The sequence below is a fragment of the Sander vitreus genome, chromosome 4 (assembly GCF_031162955.1).
Source record: "Sander vitreus isolate 19-12246 chromosome 4, sanVit1, whole genome shotgun sequence".
Classification (NCBI taxonomy): Eukaryota; Metazoa; Chordata; class Actinopteri; order Perciformes; family Percidae; genus Sander; species Sander vitreus.
In genome coordinates, this window is record NC_135858.1 from 23,164,444 (window position 1) to 23,190,258 (window position 25,815).

At 39.7% G+C, this 25,815-nt stretch overlaps 1 protein-coding gene across 1 annotated transcript; it reads right to left on the reverse strand.

The window, feature by feature from the left end:
* Positions 1-25,425, reverse strand: LOC144516104 (immunoglobulin-like and fibronectin type III domain-containing protein 1). Its single transcript, XM_078247308.1, has 23 exons — positions 25,380-25,425; positions 23,712-23,738; positions 20,800-20,922; positions 20,212-20,351; positions 18,354-18,453; positions 18,027-18,108; positions 17,746-17,938; positions 17,462-17,575; positions 16,589-16,757; positions 16,131-16,403; positions 15,700-15,933; positions 8,929-8,991; positions 7,822-7,937; positions 7,435-7,576; positions 7,046-7,339; positions 6,607-6,909; positions 6,082-6,261; positions 5,861-5,989; positions 5,679-5,758; positions 5,280-5,472; positions 4,405-4,701; positions 3,172-3,498; positions 1-137 (listed from the first exon to the last, which is right to left on the reverse strand). Exons 1-23 carry the CDS (start codon positions 25,423-25,425, stop codon positions 1-3), a joined length of 3,762 nt encoding a protein of 1,253 aa, XP_078103434.1.
* Positions 25,426-25,815: the final 390 nt, after the last annotated feature.

The window sequence follows — 25,815 nt, forward strand, 5'->3', positions numbered from 1 at the left end:
TCACAGGTTTTCAATGATGACGATGCTGCTGCCGTCCAAGAAGCTCTTACTACATTTGTCCTCGGCATCTTTGTTGTCAGCAATCCCAGGGATGGTCTCCCCAAGCAGGCTGGAATAGCCGTTGAGGGAGCAGAAGTCTTTTTGGTATCCCAGATGTGGAACATGCTTGCACCTGTCTGATGGGCCTTATCTATGCCTTGGAACTAAGGTACCCTAATAAACTGAAATACACATTTGAGGTCTTTCAGAAGATCTTCCTAGAGCTGGAGGATGCGAACAAAAAAATGTCCTCAAGTCCTTGATTTCGAGGTCTGTTTGCATGCTTAAAAGCTATACAGGTGGTGCTGAAGGTGTAGGATTTGAGTGAGCTGACTCTTATCAATTATTAAGTTTTACACAGTTCTTCTGAGGTTCTCCCAATGCACTCTCTCAGGTTACACTGCTCGTTTTTTTATTCTATGATGTTGGGAAATAATTAAATAGTTTAATGTGCTGGCGCATGCTTTATTATGTTAGTGATGCTCATAAGGTTATAAACCCATGCTAAAGTTGACTAAAAAGAGGAATAAAAAAAAATCATCTTTTGGAAATTGATCTTAATGCCTTAATTTAAAAAAATAGGGAAAATTCAACTTTTAAGGACACAAATTTTCTTTTGAATGAATGTGTCTAAATAAATTAAATAAATGTTCTTCCTTAAAATACAGGGGGCAAAAGTAAGTACACCCCTATGTTAAATTCCCATAGAGGCAGGCAGATGTTTATTTTTAAAGGCCAGTTATTTCATGGATCCAGGATACTATGCATCCTGATAAAGTTCCCTTGGCCTTTGCAATTAAAATAGCCCCACATCATCACATGGCCTTCACCATAACTAGAGATTGGCATGGGGTACTTTCCATAAGATCATCTCTCAATGCAAATCAAACCAGCTATTAGGCTAACTGAAATAAAACCATGCCACTCTCTAGGTATGGTGAAGTGTATCTTCAAAGTCAACTTTAGCATGGGTTCATAAAGTTATGAGCACAACTGTATATGTATTGTGAATTTGATGTTCTTTGCACTTTAAATGGCACACATAACTCAGCTCCAGCTGGAGTAAAGCATTTAAAGTAACCTGAACTCTATTTTTCAGTTTTTCATGTACTGCCACAAGAGGCAGAGAAACCATGTAGAACTGTACATTTCTTCACTACAGTTTTGAATTTTGTAAGCTGCTGGATTTTGGTGTGTTTTTTTGCTTCATCAATGTGTCTGAATGTAGCTGTGGATTTGAATGTAGCTGTTTTAAAAGCTAGGATTTAATTTTGTTATGGTGTTCTAACCTCTAGGAAAGATATTGTCAAATACATTTGTTTATTTGAGCTAAACGACTTCCAAGTCTTGTTTTGGGTTAAGATGCATAATTATACCTGAGATTGTTTGACTCATGTGGGTGTTGTTCATAGTATCCAGTTTGGGGCTGCAACCCATGATTTAATCTGTCGATTTTCTTGATAAATTGATTTGTAGTTTGGTCCATACAATGTAAGACTGGTTAAAAATCAATCGCTCTTTCCCAAAGCCCAAGACGCAACCTGAAATGTCTTGTTTTGTCCTGATCATCAAATTATCCTAATTGTTGATGATTAATTTAGTTGTTAGCACCTAATTGATCAATCAACTAATCGTTGCAGCTCCTGTCTTTTTATCAGTATGGTAGACACTTGGCTCCATGGCAGCATATCTTGACATGTCATAAGAGGATTGTGATTTCTAACACATAGATGACACATACTAAACTTTTAAGTAGACCAAGCATGATACAAAATATTGTGCCTGATCTACTTTAAAAAGGTAAGGCAACTTTTTGCACCAGATTATTATGTAGATAAAGCAGGGCTAGTCTTTGCATAGGCTACTTAATTTCTTGAATATAAGAAATTAGTTTTTGAAGTATAGTCTACTTAATTTAGTAAGTAAAGTCAACTTAATTTAGTAAGTAAAGTCTACTTAACTTTGCAAGTTCAGTCATTTGCAAAACTGAGTTGATTTTACTTGAAAAAGTAAGTTGACATTACTTGATAAATTAATGTTGACTTTACTTCCAAAACTCATTTTCTATATACAAGAAATTAAGTAGCCTATAAAAAAATTAGCCTTGCTTTATTTACATAATAATCTGATGCAAAAAGTTGCCTTACTTTTTTTAAGTAGATCAGGCTCAATATTTTTATCAGTGTATGTGTTTAGTCTAAACGTTATATCCAGCAGTAAGCTTATGTTTTTATAGATGTCACATTATGTAGAGTATAGACTTAATTCGTATTGGCCTTGTCAGAATGGCCTTGTAAAATATAGTAAGCAATGTGATTGCATGTACAGTAAGTATGTTTCTTTTCAGTTATGCATACGAACAGTTAAACATAGTTGTCTCTCTGAAAGCTTTTCCTTTAATGGTTATTTGTCTGTAGATATAAAAAGGACTAGTTTAAGTTTTGCAGCTAAGGATCTTGTAATGGCAATTTACTAGGGAGTTTAGGTGGATATGGAAATACTATGAAAATGTGTACTCTGTTCATATAGGCTTAATGTGGTACTGTGATGAGCATGATGTTGTGGGCTCAGATATTTGAGCCATGTGCTTTTGGACACACATGCTGGAAACATCTGTTGCTTTAACAACGGCCACTGAGTTTGTTTCTGTCAGTGAAGTTAGTGAAGAATATTTGCAAAGTTATTGATGAAAGCATAATTCAGTGACAAAACAAGACCAAAAAAACCCGCTACACACAATTATCAATTTGTCAATTTATTGCAGTTGCTAGAATAGTAAGTTTGACAAATTACTTTGTACTCTGGTTTTTCACTTCACTCGTGCTAAATAGTTATTTCTGATGACAGGGTAACAATTGGAAATCAGTCACATTTCAAATAAATTTAATTAGTTAGTATTTAGACCATTTTAGACTGTTTTTACCAGCACTTTACACTTTATTGCACTTATATGCAGTAAAACAAAACATTCCACCTCCTTATTGTTCAGAATATCTCAGTAAGAGGAAAAGCTGCGTAAAGCCTCCATGCCGTTTCAGTCTGTGGAGAAAAAGCGATGAGAAAAATAATCAGTAAACAAATAAACTAAAACGGGTTATTCTGAAACTATTCCAACTCCAAGTTGAACCTTACCTCTAACAATAAGTTTAGTAGAACACTCTGCCTTTCCCAGAGGGTTGACTGCAACAACTTTGTAGTCACCGCTGTCTTTTGATCTGACTCTAAGAATGAACATGGAGCACACACCAAATGAGTTGGTGATATAATAGTTTTTGTCGGAGTTGATGCAGATGTCGTTCAGGTACCAGGATACAGTGGGCGTAGGGCATCCTCGGACAGCACATGTCATATAGAGTTGGTAACCTTTAGGCGGTGTGTGGACTTTCAGAGGGACCAAGATGGATGGAGGCCTCTCAAAGCAGATATTTGATGAATTAACTCCATGTGAAGATATTGGAACTTAATGGGAAAAATCAAAGAGAGAAAAGATTTAAATCACATGATAATCATATCAAATTTGAGATGTCAAAGATTCATTTTTATAATTGCACTTTGGAGTTGGAGAAAAAGATGTAAATCAAGACTAATGTTAACCTAACAATATGTATACAGTGACTATACTAACGTGTGTATGTTAAGCAGGCATAATGTTTTCATTATGGTCATGTAGTCACAAGTCAAAAGTAAAGGTGAGGCTGATGGGAATGTCAATATTTTTTAAGGTATTTGGTCATAAGTCAAACTATTGGACAAATACAAATGTTGACCTGATGATGGTGCAAGAATAAAATGTGTGTACAGCCAAAGTCATCAGGATACAATGTCTAGGAACCATTAATGTCTGTACCAAATGTTGCACCAATCTAATATAGTATGGTAGATGTGGGGATATTTCACCTTGACTTGCATGAAAAGGGTTATTCTTCTGGGGACCAGAAGACTCAACTTGACGATCAATATCTGTACAAAATTCATGGCAATCTATCCATTCAATATTTGTAATGACATTTCACTCTGGTCCACAGTGGCGAACCCACAGATCGATCGACCAACCGACATGGCCATCCTTAGAGCTTAGAATAAATAAATGTGGAATTATGAAATAAAAGTCACCTGAAATAAAATAATGTAGATTTAGGAAATACAAGTAGGGCCTATTCATTTGAGAAACATTTTTTAAAATAAAAACCTATTTATTTAACTATATTGCCTCATTTATATATTTTTTATATATCTTAATTTATTTAGTTCAGGATGTATTTCATAGGCATCTTTATTTATGTATATATTTATTTATTTAGGTTTGGTTTACTGTAATGGCATAATCAAAAATATAACTGAACTGGGAAAACTATAATCACCCACCTCTGTTATTGTTGATGCCCCATGTAGGTGACTGAGATGGATCTGAGAGGCCCATATCATTCTTGGCGTAGATCCGGAAAAGGTACTGTCTTCCAGGAAGGATGTTGTTGGCTGTGTATGTGTTAGTGAAGAGGCGGTCCGCTACAGTCTTCCACACTCTGGTGTTGGAGTCATGTTGAGACACCACATAGTACAGGCGATCGTCGAGCTCCTGGTCCGGAGAAGGAGCCCATGATATCGCCACTTTGCCATGGACTGTTTGCTCAATCTCCACTGGCCCTGGGGTCTTGGGTTCATCTAGCAACAAATATATGATAAGATGCAGAGTATGTTACTAGGAGAGGAAAAAAATCATTGCTCGACAATTGTCCCGTTTTCCCCCTTTTTTTGGGAGCATACATTTCTGTAGTGTAGCTGCTTTGAAACCTATAATCTTACCACACTTGAGAGACATTTCATTTCTCTGTGGGTTTTTGTCAGGATTACATTTGCATTTGACAGCTGTTATACATTAATCATATCCTATTACTGCATGTTACACAGTAAGAATTATGTTTCTCATTCCATTTAGAAGTTGTTCACTGTTTAATTAGGGTTTGACATTTGTGTGTGTGTGTGTGTGTCTGTGTGTCATTGGCGTTTACTTGGCCAAATAATGTTGTCGAGTATCTATATTAATGATGTTCTTCTCTGGCCAGAGGAAAACAATGCAAGCAATTAAATTAATTCCTCAATTCCAACAAATACATTTTTCATTTAAAGACCCTAGGATTGTTAAACTAACATGCAGGTAATATCAGCACAACATAATTGGCAAGAGTAGTTTCAGTACCAAAATATCACAACTTTTCTGTGTTTTCATAATTTGGCCTTACCTGTGACTCTAACCTCAATGTCAAAAGAGGCCTCACCCACAGAGTTTTTGGCTTTGATAGTGTAAATGGCAGAATCTGAGCGTTTTGATGAGGGAATAACGAGCTGAGACATTCCCTCTGTGTTGATGACATTAACCCATGGGGATATTGGCTCATCATCCTTCAGCCAAGTGATCTGAGGTGGAGGTTCAGCCTAGAGATATCAATATCAGATAAATGTGATAAAGTGTGAGTCCTATGCAGTCATGTCACATTGTAGTAAACTCATCACTCAAGAATATGACATGGCTGGAATGGGGGGGGAAAAATCTGAAATGCGGGACTGACTTGAAAAGATTTAGGAATCGCACCATGGAAGAAGGGCTCAATATACATACCAGATGTTAGACTTAGTCATACCTCATAGCAAATTTTGACACGTACAGAATTTCCTGCTCTGACAACAATGAAGTCCTCTGGGTCTTTAAAACAAGGTCTCACTTGAAGAAAACACAACATGAAAAACAGACAGGGAACAAACATTGCTCGGGATAACAAATTGAAATAATTAATATGCACCACGAAGGAAGTAAACTACTTACTGTTGGGATTCTTTGCACACACCATTTCAGAGGGAGCGCTTGGGTCTCCTGATCCTGACTCATTGATTGCTGAAACCCTGAACTGATACTCTGCTCCCTCAGTGACATCTTTAACTGCATAGTTCACATCTGAAAATAATATGCATTACATTGTAACAAATAATACAACGATGCAAATTACCTTACATCAGAACAATAGTGTTTGTGTGTTTTTGACAAACCCTCAATAGGTTCATTCACTGCATTCAGGGCAATCCACTGATTTGTGTCCTTCTTTCGTTTCTCCAATTGGTAACCAATGATCGGTACTCCTCTGTCATTCTCTGGGGGGGTCCAGGTCAGCTTGATGCAGGTCTTAGAGGCACTTACCAATGTGGGTGCACCAGGTGGACCGGAGAGTACTAAGGAATGACGAGCAAAGTTATTGATAAAAGCATGATGACAATAAATCAAGTAATCTCATTATTAATAATTGAGAAGTAATTACTGTAAAGACATGGACTAAATCAAGGACGTCAACACGTTATCACTGCAGGATATTGCAAACTATTCCTCTTGGAGATAGAGCAATTATTACAGCAATGATAAAAGGTGGACTTTCTACAGTGACTAAATGGTTCCGGTGACAAACGATTTGAAGCAATCACAAAACTATCCAGAGGCATTTTCATTTATCACAACCTGAGGGAAGTTAACATGGGATTTGCTGAGGAATGCTAAATGAGACTTATTTTTTCTACACTCACTCATTATGCCAGCCATAATGCTATCAGCTGTCTCCAGGGTGTTGCTGAGGCCCTCAGGGTTTTCTGCGTAGATGCGGTAGTTGTATTTCTTTCCATGAGTCACATTCCTGTCTCTGAAGGAGTTCTTGTCAGCTGAGACATCCCCAAGTTTTGTCCACAGACTCTGTCCTACCTGCTGCCGTTCTATAATATAGTTGGTGACAGCGGAGCCGCCGTCGTCTTTAGGAGGGTTCCATTTAATCTCAATTATAGATGAGGTGGTTTCAACAGTCTCCACTGGACCCTCCGGTGGACCTGGCCGATCTGTTTCAAAAACGTGTTCAATTACAAATGTAATATAAATGTGATGCTTAGTAAGGTGAAAGTTGTGTTTATGTTTGAACATGGCTGTGAATGTAGGGGTAAACTTATTCTAGAAAGTTCATCTCATTTTTCGTACCAAGCACTATAAGCTTAGATGTAGCCTCCACAACTCCGAATGGGTTTTTGAGTTGGATCTTTATTTCCCCCGTGTCTGTCCGCAGGCAGTCTCTGAGCAGCAGCCGGCTGTGACTGGGCTCCGTCACGATTTTAACTCCTCCACCGTCTTTGATCTCAGTGCCGTCCTTGAACCAACTGACCACCAAAGACTCCTGAGGAGGAAAGGGCATCTTAAAAGCAGCGTTCTGGCCCACTCTTACGATCACAGGTTTGGAGAACTTGTGAAGATCGTCTGGGTTAAATTCAGGTACGCCTATGAAACACAAAGTGTAAGTGTAATTTAGTTTATTGCACAGAGACTGTTGTGGCATTTGACATATGTTCTACAAAGAGGGGAGTACATTTTACCTCCAACAGTGACTTTTCCTTGTGTACTATTATCCCCCGATACAAAACGATAAAGCCCAGAGTTGTCATCTCCGCAGCTTTGAATAGTCAGCTTGTGAGAGGTTCCATCTTTGGTTATGGGGATTCTAGCACCCGAGGTTAACTAGCAAATGTGAAAGGGAGAACGTTAAACCGTTTGTGTTATGTTAAAAAAAAAATCCCATCCAAATACACAAGACATTGACATGAATTTGCTACTTCATTACGTAATTTCTAATGCTGAAAATGTAGGAATGAACCCTTTTCTTACCCTTTCTTTACACACAATTGACTCTAAATGAGAATTCCCAATTTGTAAAATGTCCATATTGTAAGTATGTAGTATGTATGTTAATTCATGGGCCTTACCTGCTCTCCATCTTTGAACCAGGTACCATCGCATTCCATGCTCATCTTCACCACTAATTCAGCCGGATTTCCACGAAGAGCATAAACATCAGAGAGTCCACAGGTAATTCCAGGCTCTGGGAAACGTACACCAATATTACTTTTCACTTTGCAAATTTATGTGCAGCAGCTTTCTGTTTAGGACTATGTGTGCTTGATAAAAGTACACAAGAATAAATCAATTACCTACACATATAATTCTAATCTCTACTCATTAATGTGCTTGTTGAGATGAAGTAGGTAAATGGTTCATCAATATCAATGTTTTCTTATGTATGTGTTACGGTGGCCGACATTAGCAAACGCCCTGCAACTTAAGAAAACACACGCAAATAGACAAAACACAAGCAAATTAAGAAAACCACTTCATTAATTTGACAACACGTGCAGCATTCAGCAAACGCACTGCAAATACACACAACACAACCAAATAAACGCACTGCAAATACACACAACACAACCAAATAAACGCACTGCAAATACACACAACACAACCAAATAAACGCACTGCAAATACACACAACACAACCAAATACATAAACGCACTGCAAATGCACACAACACAACCAGATACATAAACGCACTGCAAATACATTCCAACAACTAATATAGTGCACGGTTCAACAATCAGATAAGTCTGATCTGGTTAAAAAGTTTATGATAAACACACATTACAAAGCACAGTGACGACATCAAAAGCAAACACAATGACAAGCAGCAAACATAAATATTTCCAAACCTTGTTAGCAGAAACCCAGTGAGCTCACAAGACTTTCTAAGAAGATGTTAGCAAGTTAGAACAGTATGGGTTTTTGTATCAGTATTATATTAAAAATGGTGTGTCCACATGCAAGTCATTATTTCACATCTCATTTATGAATTAGCATTTTACTTTTGGGAAGCTATGGTCAATTTACATTTTAATTTTTAGTGAATAAGTAATTTGATTAGATATTGATTCGTTCATTTTAAAACTATTGTGTTACTAATGCAATTTTCTTTCATTATTATTAGTCTTTTAATATGTGTTACTATTGTACTTTCAATATTCAGTAGGTGGCATACCGCCTCCTGCATCGGCAAGTGGTGGATCAAGCCTTTCATCGCCAGCGGCTTGCTCAGCTGAGTGGCCTAACAGCAATAACAACAGTAAGTCATTTAAACTTCATTTAGTAAATTACTTCCTCAATTTAATATGCTCCGCCGTTGTCTCTCTTACTGCTTTCTGAGTCTCCAGCTGGTGCTGTTGATGTTTTGTCTGAATGACCTATCAGCGATCACCGACCGTATGAAAACATTTTAATAAAACATTTTAGATTTGTACCTGTTAATCAGCGTTAATGAATTTGATGACTTGTGAAACTTTTTCTTATAAAGGCTTATAGTCTTTGGAATGCGTTACTGCATTTTCTGTAAATCAGGTACACTAACTTTACTCCTGACCATTTTCCAAAGCAAGCGGAAAGCCATAGTGTTTTGAGTGTGTTTTTTCCTACTTCCATATGGCCATAGAGTTGTGAAGTGGGTGGAGCCTATGTTTTCTCCATTGTAAATTTGCATTTGAAAGTTTTCTTTTAATGAAAACTTAAATACTTCTCATGCTCTCCTAGGTGTTTTGGCTGCCAACTGCTAACGTTCAAGCCTTTATCGCTACTGTAATTGCTTCCAGAATCATGCAACTTTGAAGTCCAATAATTTTGTCAGTTTTAAACATACAGCGATGAATGAAAATTAAGTAGAATCAGCTCCACTTATTATTTAAAATGATGAGTGTTGTGTGTGTGTGTGAAGCTGCGTTGGCTAGTTATATTTTTGAAAACGGCAGTGATGGAGGATGGAATACAGTTCGAGGCACCTCCATATTATCATATTCATATATTCTCAAATGCTCAGTGAGGGAGAAGGGGTAAATGTGCTAATGCATTTTCAGTAGTTTAAACTTTTTTGTTGAAAAAGCATACTGCATTTTTTATGCCATTATTTGACAGGACAGCTTAGACATGAAAGGGGAGAGAGAGGGGGAGTGACATGCAGCAAAGGGCCACTGTGCGAGTACTGAGCCTCTGTACATGGGGCGCTCTACCAGGTGAACGTTTTATGTAGGGATGCACCGGTACCACTTTTTTTTTTAAGAACAAGTACTTACATTTGGGTACATGCCGATACCGAGTACTGATACGAGTACTTAATGATCCCTCTGGGGTCCGAGGGTGTGTTCAGACACAGATGATTTTGGCCTTCTCTGATATTGTTGTCAATTAGAACAAAGCAGTATTTTCAAAGTACCATGCCTTTTTTCTATTCAAAGCTCAGTGCCTGGGACTGGACATTTCCCCCGGCTAGTGTCAATAAAATAAATCATATAATTCCTAATATCAAAATACTAAGTGAAGTTTAGAAAGAATAAAGAATGCAAAGTATGATGACGTCATTCACGTGCATATTAAGTACCCATGTGGATTTACTGATCCAGCGGAGAGGATGGTTTGTTTACGCCAGCTCAAATTCACAAGATTTTGTCCAAATTGAAAGACTTGTGGCAAACTATAACAGTTAAAACAGACTACACAACGAAAGCTTTCGTTTCAGCCTGTTTGTGAAAAAAAAAATTGGTCTTTACAGAGTAGCACTGTGGATGTTAAAACAGCGCTGTGTAGAAACCGTATGCAGACAGAGCAGATTGAAATATCGCTTTCTTCATTTTTATGCCCGTTAAGCTGATGAGAGACATTGGGCTAACACCGCTACTCCAATTATCAGTGGTGAAGTTTACAGGCAACAGGCTGCTGATGTGCTTTTTCACAAAGCAGCTTTGGAAACATAGTTTCTGTGATGTGGTGACGGCTGGGAATCTCTCGGCTCCAGTACACTGAGAAGATGTCGAAACCCAGTATTATTAACGACTGACAATGGCTGGTCGTCAAGTGCAATCATGCATTGGGCAAGAGTGTAGTTATTTTTTTACAGCTAAAAATCTCCAAACTGCTGGCATTGCTCCTCTTCCGTCCCCTATACCTGCTTGACGGAGAAGTTATTGTCACATTGCTATGAGGTGGTATCGGGTGTGGTAGTATCAGAGTATTTTTATGACTACAAATACGAGTACATGCGCACGGCATCGCACCGATACCCGATAATGGCATCGGACCGATACCCAATACTGGCATCGGTGCATCCCTAGTTTTATGTGTAGCAGAGAACTTAATTTAGAAAGTTAATACATGTAAAGATCATGTCTGTATTATTAACTGTGCCAACCAACCAGTCTGCACATACAGTACAAAGACACTAAAGCTATACTAGTATTAACATAATACTGAGACGGATCAGCTAACACAGGCATGTTTCAAATCTCTGCACGATGATTTCCATATGGCAGTGAAATTAATGTGTCTGCTTTTTTAAAGGTAGGAACACAATCGTACAAATCTTTAAAGCTACAGCGTGCTTTGAAAAATAGTTTGATGTGTATAAAATGGGCTAAGACATGCAGAGGTACTGGTATGGTGCCTAGATTTATTTGAACAGTGGTGGAATGTAACTAAGTACATTTATTTAAGTACTGTACTTAAGTACAAATGTGAGGTACTTGTACTTTACTTGAGTCTTTTCTTTTCATGCCACTTTCTACTTCGACTCCACTACATTTTAGAGATAAATATTGTACTTTTTACTCCACTACATTAATCTGACAGCTTTATTTACTTTACAAATTAAGATTTTTGCACACAGAACACATGTAGTTCATAAAATATGTTTTATTATGATTTACACTACCCAAAATATATAGGCCTACAATAACAGCTGACATTGGTAGTCAATTAAACACTTAGTTGATTGATAGAACTGTTTTGATCGTTTCAAGTTTCTAAAATGTGAGGATTTTTCTGCATTGAGTACTTTTACTTTTAATATTTTAAGTACATTTTCCTGATGATACTTACATACTTTGACTTAAATAACAATTTAATACAGGACTTTTATTTGTAACAATGCATTTTTACAGTGTGGTATTTGTACTTTTACTTAAACGTACAATATGTAACTTTCTGTCACTAGGGGTCTCTCAACCAAAACAATGGATTGTAAACACAGACGTTTGAAGACGTTGGGAAGTTGCGTGGAATTATGGGAGTTGTAGTTTTTATTGTTAAACACATCGCTGGTTAGAATGCATCTGTTCACGGGCGAGTGCACTAAGGCATGGATACCCGACCCGAGCCCGACGGGTGGGGCCGGGTTCGGACAGATATTTAGAAATTATGGTCGAGTTCGGGTCGGGCTCAGTCACATCAGCGCGATAAGGCATTTGTTGTAAAATGGTGCTGAGGCTCCTTTTAAGAGAGCTCAGTGTGTGTGTAAAGTGGGCAGAAGAGAGAGAGAGAAAGAGGAAGCAGACGTGTAGATGCGACCGGAGCAGAATTGGTGGTAAATAAGTTTACGTTTTGTACACGGTGTGTGCGGTGTCCGAGATAAACCCCAGACTGAAAGCCAAGTTCATTCATCTGCTCACCAGAAACGGGATTTTAACCCCGGCGTTATATAACGTCGGCCCTGGAGGTAACGAGTCTCCCCTGGTTTTCTGATCACGGTCGGAATCGAAGCACTCAGGAAAGGTTAACACATTTAACATTTTAAATTAAACAGCTTATTAACGTGCGCTTGTTCCCCCGTGTGCGTTGATGCGCTCGTCTATTGACATTTCCGAATGCCTTCCTATAGTTGCTTAATAAAAGTGGGCTTTCCACACAAACAAACGTACATGTGTCATTAGTATGAGGAAAAAAAAAGAGATTTTAACTGTGTCGGGCTCGGGCCGGGCTCGGACATAAATATCTTAATGCCTGTTGGGCTCGGGCCGGGTTCGGTCACGGCTATGTCGGACGCGGGCCGGGTTCGGACGGAAGAATTCGGCCCGATCAGACCTCTAGAGTGCACCCATTCAAGTTTATTCACGTTACGTTTAGTAACGTTTATTCATCTCATTCTACGTTAATGTTACTGGTGAACTTATTCGTGGGTTAGCCCGGTGCTGCTTTTATCCGTGGTCAAAACAAGCATACTAAAAATAACTATGAGCACATTGAACGATGTTGTAAGCCTATAATGTTATCCACCAAGCATTAGCATTAACGTTAGCTACTTGTCAACCAACACATTGTAGTAACGTTAAGCTTGATCGATATTGATATGTATCAATAAATAAGGTTTCTGTTGTATTACTGTGTTGCAAAATGGCATGTAATTAATCACAAAATAATGCCTTGTCATTTTGAAGTATTTTCTACTGTGACATTGTATGATTTACAATTACTCCTGAACATATCATCTGGGTGCCGTGTTTTGACGGAAGTTACGAGTAACTAGAGGGTGAAAGGTTATATGACGCCACTGACGGGCGACTGAAACATGACGTGTCTGAAAATAAAATAACAGATTTCTCTGGGTTTGCCGTTTGGTGGAAACATTTGGGATAGTGTAAGAACACAACTCAAGAAAATATATAACATAGGTATGGTCGTTTTTAATGCAGAAATGTTACATATTGTACCTTTAAGTAAAGGATCTGAATACTTTTTCCACCACTGGTACCTAACCAGCTGATGCTCCTTAATTAGTAAATATGATGAAGTTTTAGAAAGTACGTTGTGGACAGGTGTAAATAAATAATTTATTAATTTCCATGTTGCAGTACTCAATTAACGATGAGCATTTTTCAGGACAAGATATCAAGTACTAAAACACAAAAGTGACATTTACAAGGTGCAGACCACAGTACATGGCTGTGTAGAAGCATGGTAACCTGTCTGCTTAGCCATCCTAAGAATATTGATTGTATCAGTAAGTCTAAATACTATTAAGCAAAACCTGACCAAAAAGAGGCAGACAATCACATAATGAGCTGACAACATAAAATAAAACATTACAGTGACCCCAGCAGAGGGACAAACAACATTTTTGATCCACATGTTTTTATGTTTCTTACCAGTGCTTACTACCTCCACAGCGGGTTGATCCGCCACTGCTGCAGGTTCGTTTTCGATTTCTATCAACCATAAAACTAGTTAGGGGTTGCCATATCAACAAATGATCACAGCAACTATGATATGCAAATGCATACAACAAATGTTCCCATTATTGAAATTGTGAACTTTCCCCCAAACCATTGCAGTTTCTGAAATTATTTGGATTTAAAGGAGAACTCCGGCCAATTTTTACGTTACTCTTGATTGCTAGCAGGCCCGACCGGCATCCTTGCTTTTCCCCGCCTTCGTCGCCTGCCGCGGCCGACAACAATCCACCAAGCGTCCGCTGTTCTGGCTATGTCCTCCAGAGGACAGGTGGACATGATTGGCTAAGGCAGAGTCATGTTTCATGGTAGCCAATCAGAGCCAGTGTTTTTACACACATGCCAGCACACGCGCCACACACAACAGCTAAACAGAGATTCGATGAAGCAGCAGAGATGGCGAGTCAGGAGCAATCCGATGAAAAGTTGGCATTTTCAAGGCGGAGTTATAAACACTACTTAAAATTCATTGTGGTCAAAGGCAAGAACGTGCATGTAATGTGTACATTATGTCCAGGAGCGAAGACTTTGTCGACATCCGTTGTAAGCAACTCTAATTTAATGAAGCATCTCACAACGACGCACGCATCTACAAAGCTAGTGGCCAAAAACACTGATACCTCCACCACAGATGATAGCTCGCCATCCACTAGCAGAGAAGGTCTCGGAGCAAAGTCCTCCAAGCAACAAAAGCTAGATCTTTCTGCCTCACAACAAAAAAACTGCTAAAGAAAATCCAAATTCTTTGACATATAGCAACTTTTTTTTTTTAACAGTAACGCAAATAGTTACTTTTATTATAGAGTAATTCAGTTACTAACTCAGTTACTTTTTGGAACAAGTAGTGAGTAACTATAAGTAATTACTTTTTTAAAGTAACGTTCCCAACACTTGTGGTTATTACCATATCAGTCATAGGCGTCGATTTTGGTGGGGACGGTGGGTACGCGTACCTACCAGATTTCGTCATGAGTCATTTTGTACCCACCACTTTTTTTGAAAACCTCGAGCTCAATTTAGTCCATAAGACATGTAATTCTTGAGCGACAGATGCCAACAATCTCAACAATCTCTATCCCCTCAGAGCAGACACAGCCGCTCTGCTGTTGCGCTGGCTGCACGCTTCTCTGTTCACAACACTGCCTGTCGGGACATTCTGCTTAAAGTGAAAAAAAGCTTAACGTGGTTTAATGTACCTAAACAACGAGTAATCATCACCAAATCATGGCCATATCTTGTAATGAACACTTAAGCCTGTCAAAAGAACTAAACCGAAGTCCAACGATTATAGAAGTTATCTCACATTAGCGTTGTCTTCTTCATTGGCGCCTATGGCGAGGAAAAAGCTTGTACCTAAACAATGATCAATGATTACCAAATTTCTCTCTCATATTGCTCCTCATAACCACTGAAAACTGTCAAAAAAATCGAACCAGAAATGTGGTGATGATTGATCGTTGTTGGTACATTAAACCACGTTAAGCTTTTTCACGTTATGACTTAAAAACCCTATGAGAACCGACAGTATTGGCATATTTATATTGATCAAGATTAACGTAAAAATTAGCAGGAGTTCTCCTTTAATGAAATCCAACTATATTGTTGCTGCCCATGGTTTCATAAGATGTTGAAAAAAGTATTGCCATAACCACATAGATAAATATTAATGTCAAAAATTACAATTTTAATGATCACATTAGTATTAGCCTAAACTAAAATTCAAGAGTTTTCAATATAGCTTCCTTGTTGTGTGTGCTCGGCATTCTTACTTGGCTCAGGGTCTTTCGGTGCCTTAGGTTCAGCCTTCGTGGATGCAGGAGCAGGAGGGGTTTCAGGTGGAGGTGCAGCTGCTGCTGCAGCTTTAATCTGTTCTTTTCTTTCCTCTCTCTGTTTCTCTAATTTTCCTTGCTGCTCTTGGGCAACCTTCTGCAGATCCATCCCAGAGCCTCCTGCCCTTGTTGTTTTTCTTACAGATTTTTTTCCCTTGCCTGCATCTTTATCAGCTGAATTGGAGAAAAAGAAAATAGATTTGCCTTGAGCGTGCACCTAAAAATGCTGTATTGTGACATGAAAGCAATAATTGGTAATATGTATCTGGCATCTTGTTCTTTTTGTTATTATTCCATTACAAACTATCTAAAAATACTATCTTAACTATTACTGAATCTGATCATGTTTTGTGTGAAATGTAAAATCTTACCTTCAACGACAAGCCATGCATTGCAAGATTTTATTCCTGCGCAGCAGGAATAAATTCCTTTGTCTACTATCATGCAGTCTTTGACCACCAGCCTGTGAATGAGCTTGTCTTCTGAAACCTCAATGTCATATTTATCGTTTTGTTCCAGTGGCAAATTCTTGCCAAACCACAAAATCTTGGAGAAGGGATTTGACAGGACACACTCAAAAACAGCATCTTCTCTCTCTACTGCATTCACTTCCTGAATTTTCACCAGGAAATCCACCATAGGGACTGAAACATAACAGGCAATGCATTTTAGATTAAAAGTGTTTGTTACATCTGTATAAATGATCATTATAAAAAACAAAGTTGTTTTATTTTAATTAGCGCTATTTTGTGTTGAGCACCAAAAACATTGTCTTCCATTGCTTTAATTAGGGATACTACTTTGGTTTGTGTGCAAGTGTAAAACTTACTTTTAAATTCAGTGGAAAAGATATTCACATCCTCGACATCCAACTGGTACAGTCCAGCATCATCAGGCATGAGGTCCTTCAAACTGAAAATATACTTTTTCCCCACTCGGTTGAGGCTATGCTTCATGTTTTCTCCCAATTCCTTTGTATATGGAACCATTACACCATCCTGTGGGGGAATATACAATGTAATTTCCTTTTGGGATACTTCAAATTGTGCCTGCAAAACATAGCTGCAAGAAAATGGCACAACACTAATTTGAAGGTGCTCTAAGCGATGTTGGGTGACGTCACTTCTTGTTGACGTTCAAAGTATTGTCAAACAAAACAGAGGCTAGCTCTCCCCTCCCTCCTACTCCTCCTCATACTGTCCCCTCCCCCTCCCTCCGTGCACTAACGCCCCCACCCCTACCCCCAAATCCTTCTTGTCGGGTATTGGCTGAAACACTGTTTATGTTTCGTGGTGCAGGTTAGCGCAGTTTGTTTTGGTTGCCGTTTGTGGAGCCTGGGCTGTCTACAGAGACCGCGTTTTTTTTACAGTGTGTTCAGGGGACAGGCAGCTTGCGGATAGTGAGGAGATGTTTGCTCTATGTGACAAAAAATATTGTAGCCTAAAAAACACTTAGATTACTGTATACTAATAATAGATGGGCCCAATAATGTTGGTCCATCTCTCCGTCCATCCAGCCCTGACTCCAGTGCAAGATATAGTGACGCATCTTTAAAGTAATAAAAAAAAAAAACAACTAACAAATTAATGAACAATCAATCAGGGTCCCTCGAAAATGACTCCTGTTTATTTCTTTGGTAACTTCCTTTACCTATTATGTCGTAGGGCTGCTAGGCGAGTTATCATTTTGTTTTTACACTAACCTTGTATATGAATATGGAGCTGCTTGGTTCAATAAGGTCCATTTCAATCTCAAAGGAAGCAGTACCATCTGCTTTGACCTCAATAGGTTTCAGGTTAGACAGGTTTTTGATGAACTGGGAGAAACACAGAATGAGAAATAAATATCAAGCAGAATGCAGCTTTAGCTTATTTTGTAATTAGTAGTTAATTAATAATTACAGAATTGCCATTTTTTTTAAATGTCTCTAAGTAGCTTCAAACCTCAATATTATTTTTATATTTATTTACATCACAAATGACAAACCTGAGCTTGTTCTTCTTCTCTTTCTTTCTTCATTTCATTAAGTTTCTTTAACATCCAGCGAAAGTCAGTCACTCCAAACTCTGTACAGATTCTCTCATAGTCTTTCTTGTCAGCACTAAGTAAGAGCTCCCAGAATTTAGGATCAATCTCACCATCTTTTCTTACAGGTTCCTCAGATTTCGGACGGATCTTACTGTAATTTAATATAGGGATCATTTAGTGGAAGAACCACAGCAATCTCTGGAACACAGAAGATTGCAACACATGTAGGACAATCCCACCTTTTTCTTTTTAGTACAGTCTTAAAATTCCCATCGGTGGCTTCAGCTGCTTGGTTCTGGGCTTTGTTCTTTTTAAAACCAACTGAAAGCAGAAAAGAGGGTACTCACATTATTAGTACAATCACATAATTAATCAACATACAAGAGGGACTGCAGAGTGATATGTACTGGAATAAGTGTAAATGCACTTGGGGATATGAAGTAGTAAAATGTCAAATTTGTATCCAAGTGTACTCAATTTGAAGTACATTTAGGAGAATGCTTAATAAATTAAATATACCTGCATGATATTATGTGTCATATCCATAGAAAGCAGACAGTTCTTACCTTCAATCACATTCAGAACAACTGTCACAATGGCTTTTCCATATTCATTTGTGGCAAAGCATTTATAGGTATCAGCTTGATCTGACTTAACATTTGGCATCTGGAAGATATAAGACATACTAAATAAATATAATGGGTGAAGTAGTTTGCTTGTCAATAAGTTTTATATTGTATAGCAGTGGTTTCCAACCTTTTTTGTCTTGTGTGTTATGAGGTTGTCACAATATCAGAATTTCAAACGTTGATAGAATACTAGAATCATTTTTTTTTAACCCAATACCTCTTTCAATACCACGGCAAAAAGGGTAAAAAAGTCAGACAAAATGTATAAACAAACCTGCACACAGTGCTAGTACAGAAAAAGTCACTTTTAGATGGCAGAAGGGTACTTTACAACAACAGTTTGAGTTTCTAGAGTTTACAAGGTGCACCTGAATGCACAATGAGTTTATAACGTGCCCCTGAATGCACCATAAAGTCCCCTTTACTGTTCGTTGTTTACATAACTCTTGGGTAAGGCAAAAGGTTTCCACACAGGTGACTTCAGCGACGCAGGATTAAGTTCTGTTGTTTCTTCGTCACCGTTTAAAACGTGATATCGAAAAAGTACTAGTATTAGTAAGTTAGGGCTGCACAATATATTGTTTTTTAAACAAACACATGGCCAAAGGCTGCGACATATTGCGAAAAACTAGGATTGTGTTAGTTGAAAGAAAATATAGGTAGAAAACTGCACTTTAAAATGGAACTGTTATGTTTTTTTAAGTGGTGCCTTTTATATTTAATTCAATGTTCAATTTGTTCAATACATTTTTTTGAAAATTATTTCCTTTTGTTTTAAATTCAACAAGCAATTTGTTGTATTTTAGCAAAATAATGAAAGCAGCAGACATGCAGAACTGAGCACACTTTAATATTTCGCAAGTAATATTGTTATTGCGTTATTCAAAAATGTTATCGCATATCATATTTTCCCTGATATTGTGCAGCCCTAATTGAAGTATTGATCCTTTTGATAACCTCAGTGTTTTATATACTCACTCAGCTCCATCTGATTAGCTCAAGTAACATTACCTGTTAATTCCTCACATTCAATCCTAAGTCGTTTTTATGCATTTGCTATGGGTTATCAGGTGAACTCACTCAGGTTGATGGGCTGCCTATGTAGTTGGCTTTATATAGCTAGTTTATTGGTTATTTCAAATAGGAAAGCCTAACACCAATCCTATTCATGTGTTTATTTTTCTCCTAAATGCAAAAGTGTGAATATAGTTTTTTTACCAAATCATAATTTCTATTTTCTTTTTTTTTTTTCAAATTAGCTGAGCTACTCTACAATCTTTCCCTGTACCCCCTGGCAACTGCTCCCACTATGGTCGTAATCATGGTTGTGAATTACTGCTATACAGTATGCAATGAATAGGGATATAAAGATATATATCCCTTTGTGACATCTTGCACATGACAGACCAATTTGATTGAACTACTCTAGAACAGTTACAGGCTTTTCTTACTGCTTGATTGGTAGATGGCCTCCTGAGGTGTAACCACATGCCTTTTTATTTGACATTTTCAATTTCTAACAGCTGTGAGTTGACAGGATATGTGGGTGGAAGTAACCAGTCCATTTTATGAAACTGACTGGAGTGTTGAGCATGCTCCTCTCAGGATGAGTGAAATCCCCTTATTGTAGAAAACTTAAGTGGCTGAGCAAACTGATGGGTCAGAAGACTGGATGGCATTGATGCCATCAAATAGCTTCTCCTTTTTCTATTTTCCCTGTGCTATTTTTACCGCTCCTTTACACATCAGCATGTTGCTATAGTATCACTGCGATTTGGTAGCTTGTATCACTTGCCTCAAATGTATGCTCATTGGAATTGGGATCATATTTGGTCTGATATCTTGACGTATCAGACACATCGCCATTATTTCTGCTCCATGTTACAGTTGGCTGTGGGTCTCCAGTGACAATTGCTTTGAAAAAAGCAAATTTGCCTGTAAAAAAACCCCCCAAAAGACAGTCAAGGTCACCTCATATTCTTTTTATTGGAAACAGAAGAAACAGATGCAAATATATTTATTAAAATATTTATATTTTTGGTATGATTATTGAATGTAATGTTTACTCTATTGACATACTGTAAAATGCATGATGCTTGCATAACAGTTATGTACATTGCTAATGCAAACCGTGGAAAATTTGTCTTTTACAAAATGATACCAACATTGATTTTTGATAATCTTATGACTTTTCCTGGTTTTAAATTAAAGTGTTTAATTTGATCTGATTGTCACAGGAGTCTGGGTGTTGAATGGCAGGACTCTGCTCCTACTGACTTATTGCACAAAAGTCATGGATCCATTATGCAGAATCATGGAAATTCCATCTTGGAATATTTAGTGATATTAACGTTTAAAATGATTCTTATGCTATCAATCTTACCCTCTTGGATGGTCAAAGCAATTGGCTTGCGGGTGAAGTCCGGATGGCTCTTTCCCTCTGGCAGCGTCTCGATGAACTGTGTAATCATCACCCCGGGGACCCTGGATTTTTTCTTGATCCCCGCTGTCGGCATTGGAAAATGAAATGTCAGTGACAACACATTTGACATTTCAAAAGAGAACCATGATCATATCAAACCCTTCAAAATCTGTTTTGTGATCAAATCACCCTTGTAAACCATGCCAAAACACATTCTAATAAACAATGTATTAGAATGTTTAATGTTACTTTATAAGTTCTATTTCGTATAGGCTTCGACCTCTAAGCCACGCTATGGGTTTATCCCTTCGCGCATGCGCAGTCGTGAAGATTTTCTTTCCCGCCCTTGCGTACCGCTCTGGCTTCAACTACGTCCGCAAATACTGTATATAAACAGAGCGGACCCGTTGCTCTGCTCCCACTTTTTCTTCAAGCTAGCAGTATGAAGACAAGCTCGACTTCCAGTGGTGTTCGCCTCTGCCCCACCTGCCGGACTGGCTGCATTCTGCCGCCGGACCTCCATCCCCACTGTGAGACCGGCTACGCCAGCGGGATGAGGATGACCCGCCACCCTTTTGACAGGGCCCTACTATGGGCTGGGCGACACAATCTACTCATGTCTCGCCCAGCGGCGGGAAGGGCTCTGCGCTTCTTGCTAGCTATGTCTGTGAACAACACACAGACATGCGCGCGCCCTCCCTCAGAGCACAGCGCGGCATGGATCAGGCTGACACACATGGACTCATGGATGTTAAAACTGATATCGCGGGGCTACACACTCCAGTTCGCCTCCCCCCCCACCTCGCTTTGCGGGCATATTGGAGACAATTGTGTCATCCCAGGCAGAATCAGACGTCATGACGTCAGAACTACGGGAACTGCTGTCAACAGGAGCAATTTCCCGCGTTCCTCCGGGGGAGGGCAAGACGCGCTGATCTCTCTCCAGTCGCGCGCCACGCGCAAAGGTGTCAGCGCTGTCCGTCATGCGCCTTCTGGGCATGATGTCCGCCGGCTACATGGTAGTACCCCTGGGGCTTCTCCACATGAGAAAAATCCAGAGGTGGTTTCTCCGTCAGCGCGTCGACCACATACGCCACAAGTGGCGAATACTGACCATCCCTCCTTCTCTGCAGTCAGACCTGTCATATTGGGGGAACCACCGGACCTTGTCAGCTGGGGTTCCCCTGGGCAAGGTCATACGTGACAGTGTACATGGATGCGTCCCTCACTGGCTGGGGAGGGATGTGCGAATCACAGGTGGTGGGAGGGGAATGGCCACCTCCCCCTCTCCCACACATAAACTGCCTGGAGCTGTCCACGGTGCTGAAGGTTTTAAAGTACTTCGCCCCAGTGGTAGCGGGGAGGCATGTTGTTGTACAAACAGACAATGTTACAGCAGCAGCGTTCATAAATCGCCAGGGCGGCTTACGTTCGGCCCGGCTATTGGAAATAGCCAGGAGCCTTCTGCTGTGGGCACACAATCATCTGCTGTCCCTCAAGGCTGTTTACATCCCCGGGATACTAAACCGGGCGGCAGACCTAATGTTGAGGGGAGGGCCCTCTCACAACGAGTGGAAATTGAATCCCACTATCGTTCAGAAGCTGTGGAGCAGGTTCGGGGAAGCGGAGGTGGATCTGTTCGCCTCACGAGAAAACACACAGTGCGCTCTGTGGTTTTCCTTGAGCACACGGGACAATCCACCCCTCTCAGGTTGCTGTCTCTAAAAACGGCGCTTCTCCTTGCCCTGCCAAGCGAGTGAGCGACTTATGCGCGCTGTCAGTTTTGCCGTCCTGCCTCTCCATTAGAGGGGATGGGAGCGCAGCCACTCTACAGCCTATCCCTTCTTTCACACCGAAAATTTTAACAAATTCCTTTCGGTCGAGGGTTTTTTTTCCCCTCGCCTCATAACAACGACATGGAAGAGGTTTCCCACCGATTGTGCCCGGTGCGTGCGTTATCGCAGTACGTTTTATACACGGCGGACATAAGGCGGACACAGCAGCTGTTTGTTCACTATAGGGAAGCGGCCCTGTCAAAACAGCGTCTGTCTCACTGGCTGTGCGAGGCTATCACCCAGGCCTATAACACGGAGGGGGCAGAGCCCCCCCAGGGCATCCGGGCACATTCTACAAGGGCATTATCGGCATCAACAGCTCTGTTCAGAGGCATGTCAGTAGCCAACATCTGCGCAGCGGCCTCTTGGGCATCCCCATGCCCTTTCATCCGTTTCTATTTGCGGGATATGTCCGAGCCCTCTCTGACCCACTCGGTCCTATCCTCACTCAACGACGAATGATGCCCCGTCGTATGTATGTTCTGTCTGCTGCCGGGTGCCGGGAGGAGAGCGGCGTCCCACATATATGTGTAGCCTATGTATGTATATATGTATATATATATATATATATATATCTCTCTCTCTCTCTCTCTCTCTCTCTCTCTCTCTCTCTCTCTCTCTCTCTCTCACACACTCTCACACACACACACACACACACACACACAAAATCTTCACGACTGCACATGCGTGAAGGGATAAACCCATAGCGTGGCTTAGAGGGCTACGCCTATACTCATAGAATCTGGAGTTACAATAACGTAACTGTCGTTACTTATAATTGTAGAAGGCTCTCTTGTTCAATACATTTACATTTCAATTACTTTATCCTGTTAACCTTTCTTCTTCGGAATCCATGCCTAAAATTTAACCTGAGATCAGATATGTAGTGATGCACCTACATATCTACGCACAAAATATGTGTACGCTCATACAGTATATTAATACACCCATTGCATATCAGTTCTCCATGCCTTTGTGAGCAGTCACTGGGGGGAAAATGTAGCTGATGACGGCTTCTCTGCTGTCTGCTAAGCCTACCTTCTTTACCATTCTCTGCATCAGGATCTGATAAGGAACACACATGTCAGCATGGTATAAACATTTGAATTATGGATTAGACTTAAAGGTTCAATATGTAATATATTTACTGAAATGAATCTTATCATAATTTATCACAGCTACAAGGGATGGGCATTTTATGTCATTTCAACATTCGTGTACTCACATTGAATTATTTAGCTAGAGTACCCGAGTTGGTTACTCGCAAAAACAAATTGAGACACAGTCAGCCATGCAAACCTTGCTAACGTTACCGGAGGACCAGGCAAGAGGGCCATGGCTGTTTACAATGTGTAGCCTGTTCAGGGGCCGTAGCGACAACTGTGAGTTATTTTAAGCCAAGAGAAGGGGCTGTAAATCGGGAAGAGAGGGCCATGAGTTTGCAGTGTGTTTAGCGATTGTTGCCGTAATTCTAAGCCAATAAAGTGTGTTCAGTCGGGTGGAGAGGACGGCAAGGTAGTGTTATTTTTAGCGGTTTCTACCGTAATTTTAAGCCTAGGAAGTGTGTATGTCCATCAGGTGGAGAGGACAGCGAGGTTGTTGTGTTTTTAGTGGTTCTTACCGTAATTCTAAGCGAAAATAGTGTGTCTATCAGTTTGGGTACAGAGCTCTGCGTGAGCACAGGCTTCTATGTCTGTCAATATAGCCAGCATCTAACGTTAGCTACTCCGCTGTGCTGTGAAGTAATGTCTGGCTATGTGAGACAAGCGTCTTGCAACATTGTTGTGGATGCTCCTTCAGCGCGCTTTGGAGGAGGGTCTGGCAAAATGAGACTATGGATGCTGCGGTCTCAGCCTGGCAACCTCCGTGAACTTCGAGTCTGGGGAGGAGGGGGCGGGGAGACGACTCTCTCCAGTATTTTGAGTTTGTACTGCAGTAACTATTTTAAACACTAGCTGTCAGTATTACATACTTTGCACCTTTTAATAATAAAAATGAGGGACAGGAAATAGAAGAAAAAAAACTACTGTAGAGTAGCATTTGGTGCAGTACAGGTACTGTAATGTTTTAAGCATCTGTCCATGTCAGGTTGCAGCAGTATGCAATGAGATAAGTGTACTGTAACTTATCAATGCAAAACGACACATAAGTATGGAAAATATCAGATTCTCATTTTCAGGTGCACTGGAGCGTTAACCCTGTTAAGTTCCTCAGTGTACAGTGTTATAATCACTCTGCAATGTACCTACTTTATGTGCTCCTGTTGGCCTTTAGTAGCCCATGTACCTTGTAAAGTCTAAACATGGTTGCTAATGGACAAATTGCAGCCTTGAACTTTCTGAAAAAGGTCAGCCTGATTTAAGTAGTATCACAAGGGAAGGCAGCTGAAGTCTGAATACCAAGTAATACTTGTATTTGAAATACACACATAATTCAAACAGTTCATAGATAGAGTCACAATTTGCTTAAAATGTATCCACAAATAGATATTCTTGCCAACCTCATTCTATCAATTCTGTTTTAATTCAAGACTCTGATCTGAAAATGTGTCATCTTGTCAGTCTGTCAAGAGATCAAACTTATTGAAACTGCTTTGTCACCTCTTTGTCTCTAATTTATCTTCAGAGTTTGGAGGGAAATGAGCAAAAGTAAACTTGATATTGGACATTCCTCCTGTAGAAAATGAGATCACCCTTCAGTGCGTACCTTGGCCAATGGCTGTCCCCTCCGTCACTTTTGATTTTCTAAACATCTTGAGTCCTTTGATTCCTGGATGGATTCAGCAAGATTTCCCGAACTGCAATAGATAATGGAAGGCATTTCAGTTCAGTATTTATGGCTCTGCAGAATTATTTGCTTATTTTTTTCTGAAAACAATGAATGATTCACTGGTAGTGTCCAAGTGTTTTTTTTGCCATAGTATCATTGAAAGAAACTTTATTTGTTTAAAGATTCAGTTAAGGGAGAAGAAGCCCTGGCTGAAAGCCTCAACTGATGGCAAGAAAGTTCCTTTGACATTGAACAACTTAAGACTTTGTGAGGTGTGATTGGATTTGACCTACACTGATTCTTTATTGGATCATTTAATGCAGAAATGTGCAGTTTGGCTGAATTTGCAAATGTACTCTCCTCCATGTATGTT

Coding starts and splice junctions, on each gene's coding strand:
- LOC144516104 (XM_078247308.1), bottom strand. CDS start 25,425: ATGTTTAGAAAATCAAAAGTGACGGAGGGGACAGCCATTGGCCAAG. Junction 16,758..17,461: donor GCTCCATATTCATATACAAG/GTTAGTGTAAAA, acceptor ATTCCCCCACAG/GATGGTGTAATGGTTCCATA. Junction 8,992..15,699: donor ACCGAAAGACCCTGAGCCAA/GTAAGAATGCCG, acceptor TATTGCTGTTAG/GCCACTCAGCTGAGCAAGCC.